General features: G+C 35.8%; 1 protein-coding gene across 4 annotated transcripts in view; it reads left to right on the top strand.

Annotated features, from left to right (window-relative positions):
• The window catches only part of BTBD8 (BTB domain containing 8), a 99,162-nt gene that overhangs the window by 53,483 nt on the left and 30,340 nt on the right, over positions 1–15,339 (top strand). For 3 of the 4 annotated variants that reach the window (XM_024119984.2, XM_028489136.1, XM_028489137.1), the window contains exons 6-9: positions 4,362–4,442; positions 5,792–5,888; positions 10,493–10,581; positions 11,017–11,119. In XM_024119984.2, the coding sequence (XP_023975752.1) occupies positions 4,362–4,442; positions 5,792–5,888; positions 10,493–10,581; positions 11,017–11,119 (370 nt within the window). Of the gene's footprint in view, positions 1–2,979; positions 3,025–4,361; positions 4,443–5,791; positions 5,889–10,492; positions 10,582–11,016; positions 11,120–15,339 lie in introns of those variants that run through there. The other variant, XM_028489139.1, reaches the window with a different exon arrangement.

Genomic DNA, 15,339 nt, shown 5'->3' with positions numbered 1-15,339 from the left:
TTGATAATAATTATCCTATTATCCTATTATCCATGTCCCAGAGTTGGAGGGGGAAGGATATAGTTGGAAGGAAGTTCTCCTGGTGGAGGAAGGGGGAAATTTTCCACATCCTATACTGGAAATTGAACCACAGCCAATAGTTTTGTAAAGAAACCCCACGTTTCCATTTTATATAAAAAGAGGTCTTTCAGTGGTGGCTTGAGACTTTAGAGCATAAATTTGGATTTTCTCGTCTCCCTTGGGAGATTCCTGGGCTTGCTGTGAACCTTCAGGATGATCTTTTCAAATATAAGTCAAATAATATTTCTTTTCTGACTAAAATCCTTCAATGCCTTCTCATCACAATCCGAATTAAACCCAAATCTTTACCATGATCTATAAGAACATGTATGATCTGGCCCATAGGCTTTTCCCAAACTACCCCACCTAAAGTAGCTACAGCCTAACTCTCTAGTTATTCTCTTCTATGTTATTCTGTTGTATTGTGTTCACTTTTCACTATTAAAATTATCTTCTCTGTATATTTGTTGACATATTTATTGTCCATGTCCTCTCTCTAGAACGTAAGCTTCTGTATCCTCAAGGTCTAGAATAGGGCCTATCATTCAATAAATATTGACTGTATATGAACAAATGAATGAGTGAATGAGACCCTACATTACCTTAGCCCACATATATAGGAGCCTGAAACTTTAGGAAGCACATATAAAGCACAGAGGTTTTAGACTGGGCACACGTTGTATCTGATCCTAGAGCTCTGTCCTCTCATAGGCTTTTCTTTTTTCTAACTCTGGGTATATGTAATATTTTCATCTCCTACAGGATTTTATTCTGATTACATTTAAATGGGAATAGTGCTTTAAATCTTTCCATTTAAACTGTGGGCTATTGCAGTAATTTGTTGGGTTTGGTTTTTTTTTTCCAGGTCAGTTGATCATGTCTTTATAAACAGTTTTAGTAAAAATACAAATGACTTACAATAATGAGAATGTGGTTTAGTAAAACATCTGTCAAGACAGCAGGAAAACAGTTTCTTGCTGTTTTTATAGCTATCATATATATTGATACATAAGCTCAAATTTCTAGCCTTTGCTATTTATTTTAATAAAACTCCTTTTATTTTTACTTAGTCATTATTCTCCTTTGCTTAAATATGTCAAGTGTTAGAAGAAACTATTCTTTCAACAGAAATGGCCAGTCCTCATTAACACTGATAAGAATGGCTCTCGAAATTTTGAGGAAAAGTGCATGGAATCTAATAATTCTACTACTGTTTTAGGCTACAAACTATAGATAATAATGGCATAATCATTCTGAGATCAAATCTTGTTGTATCCATGTATATAAATGAGAATATTTAGAGATTTGACTTTTTTCTAAGTATTAAAGATGTGGAATTTTGAATCAGCAGAAACCAGTAGGGGCCAGTAAATATTTATTAAGTAAATTGAAAAATATTTATATGTTTTCAACTCAGTATTCCTTCTGAAGGTTTGGGAGATGCTTGTAAGTACCCTAATAAGCCATTCATTAAACATTTATTAAACATTTATTGAGCATATATTATTTAAGGCCATAGAATCAAAGCAGACACCTTTCTGAGTCCTACCCTGAGGACTCCATTTCTTTTCTTCTTGCCTTCCTCCTTTTGTTCCTTTAGCAGACATTAGATACCATGCTTAACAAACTGTGAAGGTCTTATCAGCACTGTGCCCACCCTGCTTCCACTGCGGAGCTCCAGTATTATGTGGGGAAAGGAAATTCTTCTCATCCTGGGGATATTGAATCAATGCTGACATTCTGCTGCTACTAGAGATGCAAGGGTAAATAAGACACAGATCCTGCCCTCACAGAACTCAGTTTAGAAGGAGAAACAAATAAGTAAACAAAGATATTACAAGTCAGTTTGATAAATGTGGTAAGGGAAGTGTGTGTGTGTGGGGGGGGGGGGGTGTGTGTGTGTTATACTGCTTAAGAGCCCAGGCTTTGTAGTCTGGATTTAAATTCCAAAATTCCAGTGCTATCTGCCTGGATTTAAGATCCAGTGCATCACTAGTCATTTGACCTTGGGCAATTTACTTTTTTTTTTCCAGCACCTGCCCCCATGGGCAAGTTACTTAATTTCAGTTGTTTCATCTGTAAGATGAGAATAATAACAATATCTACCATTGAGTTGTTATGATGATTAAATGAGCTAATGGCATTCAAAATGCTTTTTAGCTCAGTGACTGAATCATAATAAATGCTCAACTGATATTAGTTATTATTTATGTTTAACATTCAGTGATTTCTTTCTTTTTCCCCCTTGGGAGCATTAAGGAAACAATCAGAGGTAAAGAGCCACATGTCTTGTGACTAAAAGATGAAATAAGTAGAGAGGGAGAGAATTTTAAGCAGAGTGAACAGTACCTGCTAAGGCATGGATGTATAAAGAATTATAAGTAGTTCAGGTATAAGAAATGGCAGTTTACTTATCTTGGAACAGCTGCTAGAGAGGGAGAACTAGAGATCAGATGATAAAGAACATTGTACACCAAGCTAAAGAATTGAGGCTTTTTTCCTAGGTGCTGTGGAGAATTGTTGAAGGGTTTTTAAAGTCAGGGGCTATATCAGATTTACATTTTAGCAAAGTCACTCTAATAACAATGTGGGAAATGGGATGCAAGGAGATAATTTCAGGCAAGAAGCCCACACGAGAGGATACATTATCATACTACAGAGGAGAGAAACTGAGAGGCTAACCCAGGGCAATGAAAGGGGGAATTAGTCAGCAGAAGCTGAATTCAAGAAAATTTTGAAGGTATAAAATGACAGAATATAATGAGGGAGAGAATTAAGATGAACCTCCAGCTCTGACTTAGGCATTTAGGTTATTGTTCAGTCTTCTTTTTGTTATTCCTATTTTGTTCATAGCACTGTTGCAGGACTTCTTGCATCTTGTCCCACCTTCTATTCCTCGGTACCAAGGAGAGTGAATTATCCAACAACCATTGGGCATTGGTCAGGACGAACTCTAGATGAGAGGTAATTTGATTTCTTTTCTCCTTTCTTCTCTGCTGAACCCGTGAAAAGAGGTGATGGGGAAGAGGGGCATCTGCTATCCATCTTTGCTATCTGTTGGAGTTTTGAGGGGGCCCCAATAAATAGTATACTTTCTTCCTGCTCAAAATGAGACAAAAGACTCAGCAGATGAAGTTAGAAAACATTTCCTTGATTTTTGATAAAAACTGTTAAAGCAGTAAAATGTGCTTTAACGCAAGAGCCAAAGTTGATTTGCTTGCTATGTCTAATCTAAGACAGCCCACCTGAGAGAAAGTCGGAATCTGGACAGCGGATGCACTTCTTCCCCATCACCTTTTACCACTGGTTCAGCAGAGAAGAAAGGAGAAAAGGAATCAAATTACCTCTCATCTCAAGTTCCTCTTGATCAACAGCCAGTGGTTGTTGTCTACCAACCAGATAATTAACCTCCCTTGATACAGAGGAATAGAGGGTGGGACAAGATGGAAGAAGTCCTGTAACAGTGCTATGAACGAAATAAGAAAAACAGAAAGAAGACCAAATTTGGGGTATTGGGAGAGGAAGTCATGAATTTAGAGTTTGAGATCTAGTAGTCAGTGGGACATAAAGATTATCACTTCGGACTACTTCTTAAATCTGTTAAAGGAGGATGTTGGCAGAGCTAGAGCCACTGGATAGGTATTACAAATTAAGAAATCTATACAGCATAACAAGACTCTTTCTAGTGAGTAGAGTTGTCCATCCCAGACTTTAAGCAAGACCAGAGGCCATTTGTCAAAGATGCTGAGAAGGATTTCTTAATGAGCCAGAGGTTGAACTATGACCTCTAAAGTCCTTTCTCACTTTGTCTATCATGGAAGATGCCCAAAAAATAATCAGTTATTTTATAATATACTAATAACATTTTATAGCATATAAAAACCCATAGCTGCAGTTATGCTTCATTTTTAAATTAATGGCATACCTCATGGATGTTATTCGAAGAATATATTCTTCAGATAAAAATGAGATTAGAGGGTTTCCCTGGTGGCGCAGTGGTTGAGAGTCCGCCTGCCGATGCAGGGGACGCGGGTTCGTGCCCCGGTCCAGGAAGATCCCACGTGCCACAGAGCGGCTGGGCCCGTGAGCCATGGCTGCTGAGCCTGCACGTCCGGAACCTGTGCTCTGCCACGGGAGGGTCCGTGACAGTGAGAGGCCCATGTACAGCAAAAAAAAAAAAAAAAAAAAGAGATTAGAACTTTATCTTGGCTAAAAGTTTATGGGAAAATAGAATGTATCATTGCTATCAGTTAAATCTTTATTATTTCTGGATTTGAGTATAGTTTTCTTTTATTTTTCAGGATAAGCCGTGTAGAAATGAATGTTTTGATACATTTTATATATGGAGGAACTTTGGACTTGCCAGACAAAGCTAATGTTGGGTATGTATGATTTTTTAATGATTTTAAATTTAAAAGTATTAATATTTTGTGGCTTCTGCTTTGTTGAGCTTTGTTTAAAAGTGTCAATGAAGTAGAAGCTTCCATTTTATTGTCTATTTTGCCTATCTTGTGTGTATTTTGGGAATATCTAAAAATAGTAAGTCACCTTATTTAGAAGAAAAGATGATCTAGCAACTCACAGTAATAAGATTAAGAAAAGTCTTTATTACACTTCAATTATGTTAGGAAAACTTAATATTTGTTTTGGAAAATAGATGACAGGTTTTTATAAAATTAACTGAACTTTTATCAAATTTGGAATAATTTTTTTACTACTTTATTTTTTAATTTTAGGATGTCAAAAGAAAAGGAAAAAAACCCTAAAATTAATCTGAGAATTTAGGCATCCTAAAGATTAATGGGACTTCCCTGGCAGTCCAGTGGTTAAGGTTCCACACTTCCACTGCAGGGGGAGCGGGTCCGATCCCTGGTCAGGGAGCTAAGATCCTGCATGCCGGGTGATGTGGCCAAAAAAAAGAAGTAGTATGATTCTTTAGTACTCTATGGTGAAATGCCGTCTAAACTGCTGAAACCCTACTGGAGAGTGAAATCTATCTTGCTCTTCTCATTTTCTGAATGTTCTCTCCTTTTATTGCTATTCTAACATCAGACAAATGAAGGCTGCTCTTTTAATTTTAAATATTCTTTAGTTCCTTTAGTTATAAACTGAGTAAATATGATTTGGGGGAGAAGGTATCATGAGTCAAAGGGATTAAGTACTGAAGTTTTGCCCCTGGAAACCTATAAGAAATTTTATCATGGTATCAAGGCTTGTAGGTTTCCTAAGTACCTAAAGTATGTGTGGGTACTCAGAAATACTTGCCAATTGAAAGAAGCAACAGAAACCCTCTGAATCATTGGATGCCATCTCCAATCTTATGGTCATTTGTAGGCATTTTCAATATGATAAGCATCAATTAGTTGCCCTCCCCCTAAATTTTTAATATTCATATTTGTTGTAAAGAGTTGTAACTTTTACAGCCTTTGAAGCAGTTTCCTGGGCTTTGTTGCATATGACACTGAGAATATGAAGGGAGTTTGATTGAAACATCTCCAAATTTACTTCGTGTTATTCCCCACAAATCAAATCAAGTTACAGGGCTTTCAACTTTTGACCTATGTCCTTTTTATAATCTATAAAGAGTATCTATTATGTAGGGTATAAAGTTAGAATTAAAATAATTAAGATTATTCTTTTTTTCTAAAGCTATATATTATCAAAAAATTATTGTGTATTATGCCTTGGTTTTTAAATTGAAGAATTAACAGTGCATCTATTTTTATTTTAGGCAGATACTCAATATGGCTGATATGTATGGACTAGAAGGATTAAAAGAAGTAGCAATCTATATTTTAAGAAGAGATTACTGTAATTTCTTTCAGAAGGTAATTATTGAGTCTTAGAAATCTTTTACCTAATGCTTAAAGTCACCCATTATTACCTACTAGCTTTTTAACTCTTAGTATTGTCATTTTAACTAATGAGAACCCTAACTGAGCTATAACTCTTAGGATGTGCTTGCAGAAAACAGAAATTAATTCAGATCATTTTAAGTAAGATAAAGTTGAGGTGGGGGTTTACTGAAATGATATGGAAATATTCTATATAATTCAAAGGTGGAGTGTACGGTTGGGACTCACAGTTAGGGTTTGGAACTAAGAGAAAGGAAGCTGGGAACTACTTTCTCCATTTATCAAAGGGCTACACAGTGCTTCATTGGTTCTCTTCCCTGAAAGGACATTCCTCCTTCCTACCACTTCTCTTTGTAGCATGTACTTGGGGTGTGATATAGTTCTCTTCTACTTCTCTCCCCCAGGTGTTATATGAATACTGACTTTTTAATTTTAGTTTATGCAAATGTAAATTTATTGCCTAAAGAAAGATACCATACTATGCATTTCAAAGCCATTTTGTACATTATTCTTAGATTCACCATTGTTCTAATTTTCTCTGCTATTTTTTATTTTCTTATTTATACTTTTCTACATTTTCTAAATTTTCTACCATGGTCATGTATTACTTTTATAATCAACAAAAAACAAATCTTAAAACAATTTTTTACATCAATAGTCCCCTCTTATTGGCTACTTGAGCCAACAATATGCATTGTAATTATGTAATTTTAATAATTTTAATCACATTTAAATTTAGATTTTTGTGTTGGATAGGACTTTTCCTATCTGTCTATAAGTTGTAGCTGAGGTATCACCCCTTGTGCTAAAACAGAGTCATGAACTGGGTCTACCACCCCTACCAACCCTTAAAGGTTCACTGAGAAACAGTTAAACTCCTTAGCTACCTTTAATCAACCATTCATTCCAGCCTCTATAAGTAAAGGAGCTAGAAGAAGGAGCACAGTCTGTGGTGTCCTCAGCATTGCAGAAAGTGAAGAATCCTGGTGAAAGACTTTTCCTTCTCTTTCATCTTACCAGCCAAGAGAAAGTTAAGACCATGTTCCAAATAAAGATTAAAGATAGGGGTGTCTGCAGTGAGGAGATATGTCTTCTCAGCCCCGAGATGGACATCTATCATATCTGTATTACCAGTCCACTCTGGAACTTCCATCAGAGAAGAAAAGAAAGTACTAAGAGATTTCTTGGAAGAGCCTGGAATATGTCTCAGGAACCAGTGAGAATATACTTGAATATGGAGATTTCTTAAGGGAGGAGAAGGCTTGCTGGAGAAACCAGTACTAGCCTGGTGACTAGAGGCAATAGTTATTGTCATAGATAGAAAAAAAATAATGGAGAGTCCATTCCACACCCCAATTATACATGGTATGCAGGGAAGGAAAGGGACCTTAGTGGTTCAATAAAGATTAGAAGAGACTGATACAGGGTCAAATGACAGTGTCCCACGTAGGGAGGTGTCAAGCATCATGAACCCTAGAAGAATTTTTACCACTGAGAGGTTAGGGTGAAGTTCAGTCTGTCTCTTAACAAGCCACCACATTAGCAAAGACCACCAACATCTGGATTAGAGTAGTCAAGGACATCTTCCTATTACCATGTTGGTCACTGGTTAGTTACATAAGGTGACCATAGCCATCCATAACCCTCTTCCACAGGAGTTAGACCCACAAAACAGAGGAGCAAGAGACCATGTTCTAGTCTCCATTCCAGATCTCCCCAACTAAAAGTGTAGTCAGTGATGGGGAGTGAAAGATTTAAATCAAGTATGAGATAGGTGTTTAAATACTACTATACTGAATTTCAATACCAAAAGTAACCAGAAGGTACTGGAATTTGCCTATAATCATTAAAGTATGGGAAAGGAGGGAATTTGACACAGCATGGTTGATAGCACTAATTGGGGAAAGAAAGTTTTGTTAGTATCTCCTTTAAACTGAGACTCCTCAATAAACCAATTGCATGAAACATTTAAAAAAATAATCTCTTTTATGTTGTCTTTGAACCATTGCCTCTACTTTTTAGTATGTTCATGAGTATACACAGGTTACATGCAGCTTCTTATATTTTACTTTCAGTAATTCACTTAATTTTAAAAATACAAAAGGCATATTTGTTGCCATTAAAACAGAAGATGAAATGCTTTTAAATTATCAATATGGCATTTTGTTGAAAATTTTTTTACTTTATTTTAATGAAGTCTATACTACTGTGGTAACATATTTGAGAGCAATTTTTGTTTTTATTGACCTGATCATTAAATTTTTTGCTTTATGTATTTTAACTATATATTTTGATAAATATATTTTTGAATGTATAATTTTTAACTTCTAGATCTCAATTATGCAGTTTCTTGGCAATGACTTAAATATAGTAATCTATAATAGCACATGCCACAGTAATATATGATGGGATATAATATGGTGGTTAACTGGCCCCAGAACTCTTGGCAAGCTAGCTTCAGTCATTTCATTAACTTCACAATCTTGCCTTTTTTAAAAGTAAATTTTAGAACTTCATTTATAGGATTATAGTGGGTTTTACATTATGTTTTTTGCCACTGATTTAAAAATATATCTTAGGTTATAATTTAAATATATGTCTTCCCAAATTTTACAAGCAGGTTTTGAAGATGACTAAAGGTCAGTCATCCTATTACAAAAACACTTAGGAAATCAGCATTTCCATATAAGTAAAATTCTTAGAAAGCTAAAGTTATCCCTTTAAGCCAGGGGTCAGTAAACTTTTTCTATAAAAGGCTAGATAGTTAATATTCTAGGCTTTGTGGGCCATACAGTCTCCATCACCACTACTCAGCTTTGCTGTTGTAGACCAAAAACAGCTGTGGACAATATGTAAATGGAACAGCATGGCAGTGTTCCAATAAAACTTTATTCACAAAAACAGTGGTGGGCTAGTTTTGGCCCACAAGCTGGTTTGCTAGCCTTTGCCTTTAAGCAGCAAATTATTTTGCATTTTAATATTTTGTATGGAAATTATTCTTAAGTTATACATCAAGTAGTGGACTTTGTGTTGTGGAGGGCTGGTTATTCCTAAATAAAATTAGATTGCTAGCCTTCTTAACTCTTTGGCTTACTTTTATAATTTTTTATGCTTCTGGATGCTTTTAGGTTGTCAATTATGTCTATACCAGTAGTCTCTTCCCTCATACTACTTTTATCTTGTCTGAAGTGGGTCAGAAAACCAAATTATTTAACTTAGTAGAATTATTGTATAATTTATATAGTGATAGCCATTTCTGATTTTAGGACAATTTAGAGTACCTTCAGTTATCTCAAAGGGAATAACTAAATTGTTGATGTGCAAAAAAAGGTATTTACATTTAATTTCCTAAGTAGTATGTAACACCTTTAGGAGAAGGGCATTAGGAAAGTAAATTAATAACAATTTGTAATTTTAAAAGTTGGGGAACTTCCATGGTGGTGCAGTGGTTAAGAATTCGCCTGCCAATGCAGGGGACACGGGTTCGATCCCTGGTCCAGGAAGATCCCATGTGCCATGGAGCAGCTAAGCCTGTGCACCACAACTACTGAGCCTGTGCTCTAGAGCCTGCGAGCCACAACTACTGAGCCTGCACGCCTAGAGCCCGTGCTCCACAACAAGAGAAGCCACTACAATGAGAAGCCCACGCACCGCAGTGAAGAGTAGCCCCCACTTGCCACAACTAGAGAAAGCCCACGCACAGCAACGAAGACCCAACGCAGCCAAAAATAAATAAATAAATAATGAAATGGAAAAAAAAATCTATAAAAAAAATTGGAAATCACTGACCTTATTTGAAGGACTATGCTGGAGGCATTTCTGAAGAAGCTTTTGCTCTTCTCTGAGTGCAGAGTCTCTTCAGATACATATTTAGAGACTATATATACATATTGGTTGATTGCTGGTCTTTATTAAGTGTATAAACTCAAATCACAACTAATGAATGTGTACAAAGAGAAGCTGAACTCTGTTCACCCTAATAGGGCAATAGATGTGCTTAGGAACATAGTCTAAAAAACTGAAAATACATGGCACAGGTAATATGTAGCACATATTGAGGCTTAACACCAAGAGCAGTGAGTTCTTCACTACTTGTATCTACATTTTATTTATTTATTGTTTTAGTTCATTACTTCTGTATATGTGCTTTTTAAAAATATGTTTATATAATCACGATCTAATTAAATTCTGTTATTTTGTTTGAGGTCAATATAGGACCTCCCATTGTACATGTACTTAAAGTTATATTTATACTTTAGGAAGCAGATTAGACCATATGGTTGTGTTGCAATGTGATGTGCTAGAAATTATTATACCACTTGTACTCTAGAAAATATTTACGCTAAAAGAAATTAGAATATAAACTGTGTGTATTCTGGCAGCTAAAAGAACTCAAATGCTATCCTATAAAAACTAAAGTTTATCAGTGATACTTGATTTTAAAAGAATAACAGACTTGAATTACATATATTTATCCTGCAGTTTAGGTATGTAAATCAGATCATTTTTATGAACCAAATACTTTTAGCCTCTGTAAGTTGAAAAAGAATAAATGTAGTGTTTTCTATCAATTTTAGCCTGTTCCCAGAAGGTTGGCATCTATATTAGAATGCCTGATTATTGCTCATTCAGTTGGAGTGGAAAGTCTTTTTGCTGACTGCATGAAGTAAGTGATCTGAAGTAGTGCTGATATTATTTATTTAGGGATTTTGTTCTTCCATTCTCCTAATTTTCTGGGAAATTTTAGACTTGGCCTATTTTCTTGGGCACAATGTAAATAGCTTAATGCTTAACTAGTTACAACAATTGAGGAGAATTATTGATGTAGATATTATTCAGGATGCTTGGAATCAACATTATTTTAGCTGAACCATGGTCACTTATGTTAAAATCCATGCACATAACCCAGAGTGGATTTGAAATAAATGTTTACAGAAAAAGGAACTTAGTTAAGTCCATTATAGCACTCACAAAATTAACTGTTAGGGTTAGTCAAAACATAATATATGTAAAACATATTATTGAAAACCAAAATGTTACTGAATATTATAATGAAAAATATTTTCATTTCTTTAACTTGAGATTCTTTTATTTTTAACAGGTGGATTGTAAAGCATTTTGCAAGGTTTTGGTCTGAGAGAAGCTTTGCAAATGTACCTCCTGAGATTCAGAAAAGTTGTCTTAATATGTTGATTCAGTCTTTAGTAAGTATAACCTGAATACTTTGTGTTTGTCATCAAAAAGTTTATTAAATTTTATATAGGTACTTTCGGTGTTTTAAATACAAATGTAGAATTATATTATAAAAGCAAGATGAAAGGACCAATTCCAGATAACCCAGAACCAATTCAGAAAATCTATCTTTAAGACTGTTCCTCTGTACCGAATGCATTAGAATTCAGTCACAGAACCACAATCACTAGAAAGTATACATTGGCTCATGAACAAAAGGGGCATGGTGCCAGGGTCGGTTATGCATTGGCTCAGTAGCAGGGACCTCCACTCATTAAGGTGGATTTGGGTGCAACACTGAAACAGTGACACCATTCTACAAGAGGACCAGCCATCTAACTGCTGGCAGGTTAATTACATTGCACCACTTCATCATGGAAAAGGCAGTGCTTTGTTCGCAGTATAATAAACATTTGCTCTGGATATGGACTTGCCTTCCTTACTTCCAGTGTTTCTAGTAAAACCACTATCCGTGGACTTATTGCCTTTTTCACCACCATAGTATTCCACACAGCATCACTTCTGACTAAAGAACTCACTTTATAGCAAATGAAGTATGGCAGTGGGCCCATGCTTACTGATTTCACCTGTCCTACTGTGCTCCCTATCATCCTGAAGCAGCTGGCTTGATAGAATGGAGGAATGGCCTTTTGAAGACTTGGTTACAGTGCAGCTACGTGGCAGTGCCTTGTGGGATTGGGGCAGTGTCCTCTGGGAGGCTGTATATGCTCTAAATCAGTTTTTGATTTATGGTGTTATTTCTTAACATAACTAGGATTCATGGGTCCAGAAATCAAGGTGTGGAAATGAGAGTGGCTCCACATATAATTACTCCTAGTGATCCACTAGCAAAATTTTTGCTTCTTGTCCCTATAACTTTAGTATCTGCTGATCTAGAGGTCTTAGTTCCAAAGAGAAGAATGTTTTCACCTATGGATACAATGATTCCATTGAACTGGAAGTTGGGACCACCTCCTTCTGGCCACTTTGTAAATCAACAGGCAGAGACGGGGAATTATTATTAGATTGAGCCTGACTGTTTTTTTTTTTAACATCTTTATTGGAGTATAATTGCTTTACAATGCTATGTTAGTTTCTGCTGTACAACAAAGTGAATCAGCTATATGTATACATATATCCCCATATCTCCTCCCTTTTACGTCTCTCTCCCATCCTCCCTATACCACCCCTCTACGTGGTCACAAAGCATCAAGCTGATCTCCCTGTGCTATGCAGCTGCTTCCCACTAGCTATAAGGAGAAATTGGGTTGGTGCTATATAATGTGGGGAAGGAGGAGTATATCTGGAATGCAGTACTCCCATGTCCTATGGTTAAAATCAATGGAAAAACACAATTTAAGCAGCATTGATACTGGCCCAGATTCTTCAGGAATGAAAGTTTGGGCCACCTTACCAGATAAAGAACTATAAACAGCAGAGGTACTTGCTGAGGGCAAAGGGAACATGGAATGGTTGCAGGAAAAGGTAGTTATAAATACTAGGTATGACCACGTGACCAGTTATAGAAATTAACATTGTAGTAGTTATGATGTAAACATATTCATTTCCCCTTTTTATATGAATGTTTATGTATATATTAACCCAGGTTGTTTTTTTTTCCCACTGTCTCATTCCCCTACCATTTAGTATAAGACATGTTAACTATATCTCTGTATTTAAGTTACAGGATCCCAAGGGGTAGTTTGAATCAGTTTGAAGAGAGACTTTGTATCCTATTTTAGGGAGAGGGTTAGCATGTTTGTTTTATAGGGGATGGTTGTATATGTTAGGCATTAGTATGACTTTACTTTGTCTCCATAGGAATTAACTATGATTTAAAGAAATGTGTATGCATGCCAAGTTGACAAGGGTTGGACTGCAGTGTCTCTGCAATGTGTTAGCTTGATTAGGATGAACTGTGCTTCCCAGAATTTCCTTCTTTGCACTGCTTCACCTTGCCCTGTACCCTCTTTGGTTTCTCTTACCCCTGGGCCAGGGATGTGTTTAGCTCCATGATGACGGGTGCTAGCATCTCCTGAAGGACACTCATTTCATCCATGTTGGAGGCAGTGAGACCTAAAATGAGCCCATCCTTGTGGGTTATAGCTTGTGCTCTTGGGTGTCAGCTTGTCCTTACCCCTCACACTTTACATCCATCATCCTCTCTCAACTGCTATCCCTGTGGACTTCAAACTACAATACATCATCGTATACAAAGAGTGCTTAACCAGCTCCCATAATTGCATAAGGTCAGATCCCTTTAACAGACTCCTTTATGTATATAAATACCTCCTAGTGGTCCCGTTTCTCTGATTGAACCATGAATGGTATTTTAGACTGGGTTACATAGAAGATAATATCTAAATCTAACTGAGAAAATAAGTTTAGGACATCAGCTGGTGATATACCACTGCAAAAAATAAATCTAAATCTGTGTTTATGCTAATGAAGGACTTTGTTGTTTTGTTGCTTACTATTTTGCATTAGTTTCTTTGGTCATTGAATGGTTACTCTCTGTTCATGAGGCAAGCAAATGGCCCAGCTGTAATTCAGTTCAATAGAAGTGAATTATTATCTAGTGGATTTTTAAAAGACCTTTATGGTTCAAAATATACTTTTTATATTTTGAAATTATGTATAACATAGGTACTCTTATTTTCACTTTATATATAAGAAAAGAGAATCAGAGAGGTAAATTCTTTATTCAAGTTCACAGTGTCAGTAAATTACAAAACCAGGTCTTAAAACCACTTGCTGCCATTCTAAAGGTAATATAATAGATGCTCAGCATGGGCAAAGATTATTTTTAGGAAGTATGGGCCTTAACTTCAAGGAACTCACAAATTGATGGAAGGATAGGCACTTAAACAACTATGCAAAATACAAGTTAGACCATGATGAATACTAGCATTAAGTTCCATGTCAGTCTTATTTACCTTTGCAGCACCAGCCTTAGGGCAGTGCCTAGCAGACATTAGGCACTCAGTATATATTGATAGGTAAATAAAGGAGTGAATAAGTATAATTTATAATTCAGGTTTATACGTGGAATCACAGAAGTTAAAACAATTGATTCTGATTGGAAGGATAAGAGAAGTGATGTGAGATGAACCTGAAAATAGAGGACAATTTCAAAATAAAAAAGTGACTTTTAAATGTGACCAGGGACCTGGAGTCTGGGCAGTGCCAATATTCTCTTGTAACTGGAATAATGAGAGAAGATAAGTTTGGGGAGAGGCTAAGGCCAGATTGGGAGGGATCTTAACTGACTGTCTCAAGAAGTTTGATTTTTTTTTTTTTAACAAGTGGTAAGTGAGTATAACTGAGGAATAAGCTATTCATACTATGCCCCTCCCTCTCCTACAGTATTTTATTTTGATTTTATAGCTCTGATCAGTTCCTTGTAAGCTCTGTGAATGCTTGGTTTTTCCTTTCAAGACAGATGTAAAGATGAACATCAGAACAACCAAACTTCCAAGCCTTTTGGCATTGTGGTTATTATAATGAAAATTTGAAATTTTGTCTTTGTGGATATTCAAATTTTAAGAAACCTTAATTTAATATATTCTTCATATTTTACTATAGAAATAAAATATATTTTGCTTTATTAATAAAAATAGAATATTTTAAATTTTTAAAAAATTAAAATATGAAATATGTTATCCAAAACAAATGAAAGAAAGATTGAGCAATCTTCTTAAGTCTTCTTTGGCTCTAATTCAGTTAAACCACATGTTTCATGGCAGGCACTTTACTCTATCAATAATATGCCTAACACTGTCATATACAAAGGGAGATAAGAAAGTGCTGCATTGGACTATATATGGAGAATTTTTTTCTAATTTTAATATGAGGGACTTTGAGCTTTTTCTCCTTCTTGCTCACTATGCAGCAATTCAGTAAGAAGTGGCTACTCCCTCCTACCAAGTACAAACCGTTGCTTTTGGGAGGAAGAGAGAGCAGGGTAGAGGAGTTAGTAGAAGAGAGAAAATTTTTAGAAAAGTTAGGGCTTCTAATTACTTGAACTATTTCAAAACAAGATTAAATTTTTCTGTTTCAAAATGTTTTGTTTATGGCTTCCTTTGCTGTGCAAAAGCATTTAAGTTTCATTAGGTCCCATTTGTTTATTTTTGTTTTTATTTCCATTTCTCTAGGAGGTGGGTCAAAAAGGATCTTGCTGTGATTTATGTCA

The sequence above is a fragment of the Physeter macrocephalus genome, chromosome 4 (genome assembly GCF_002837175.3).
Source record: "Physeter macrocephalus isolate SW-GA chromosome 4, ASM283717v5, whole genome shotgun sequence".
NCBI lineage: Eukaryota > Metazoa > Chordata > Mammalia > Artiodactyla > Physeteridae > Physeter > Physeter macrocephalus.
Note: the sequence above shows the minus strand (reverse complement) of the source record. Positions and strands in the feature narration are given on the sequence as shown.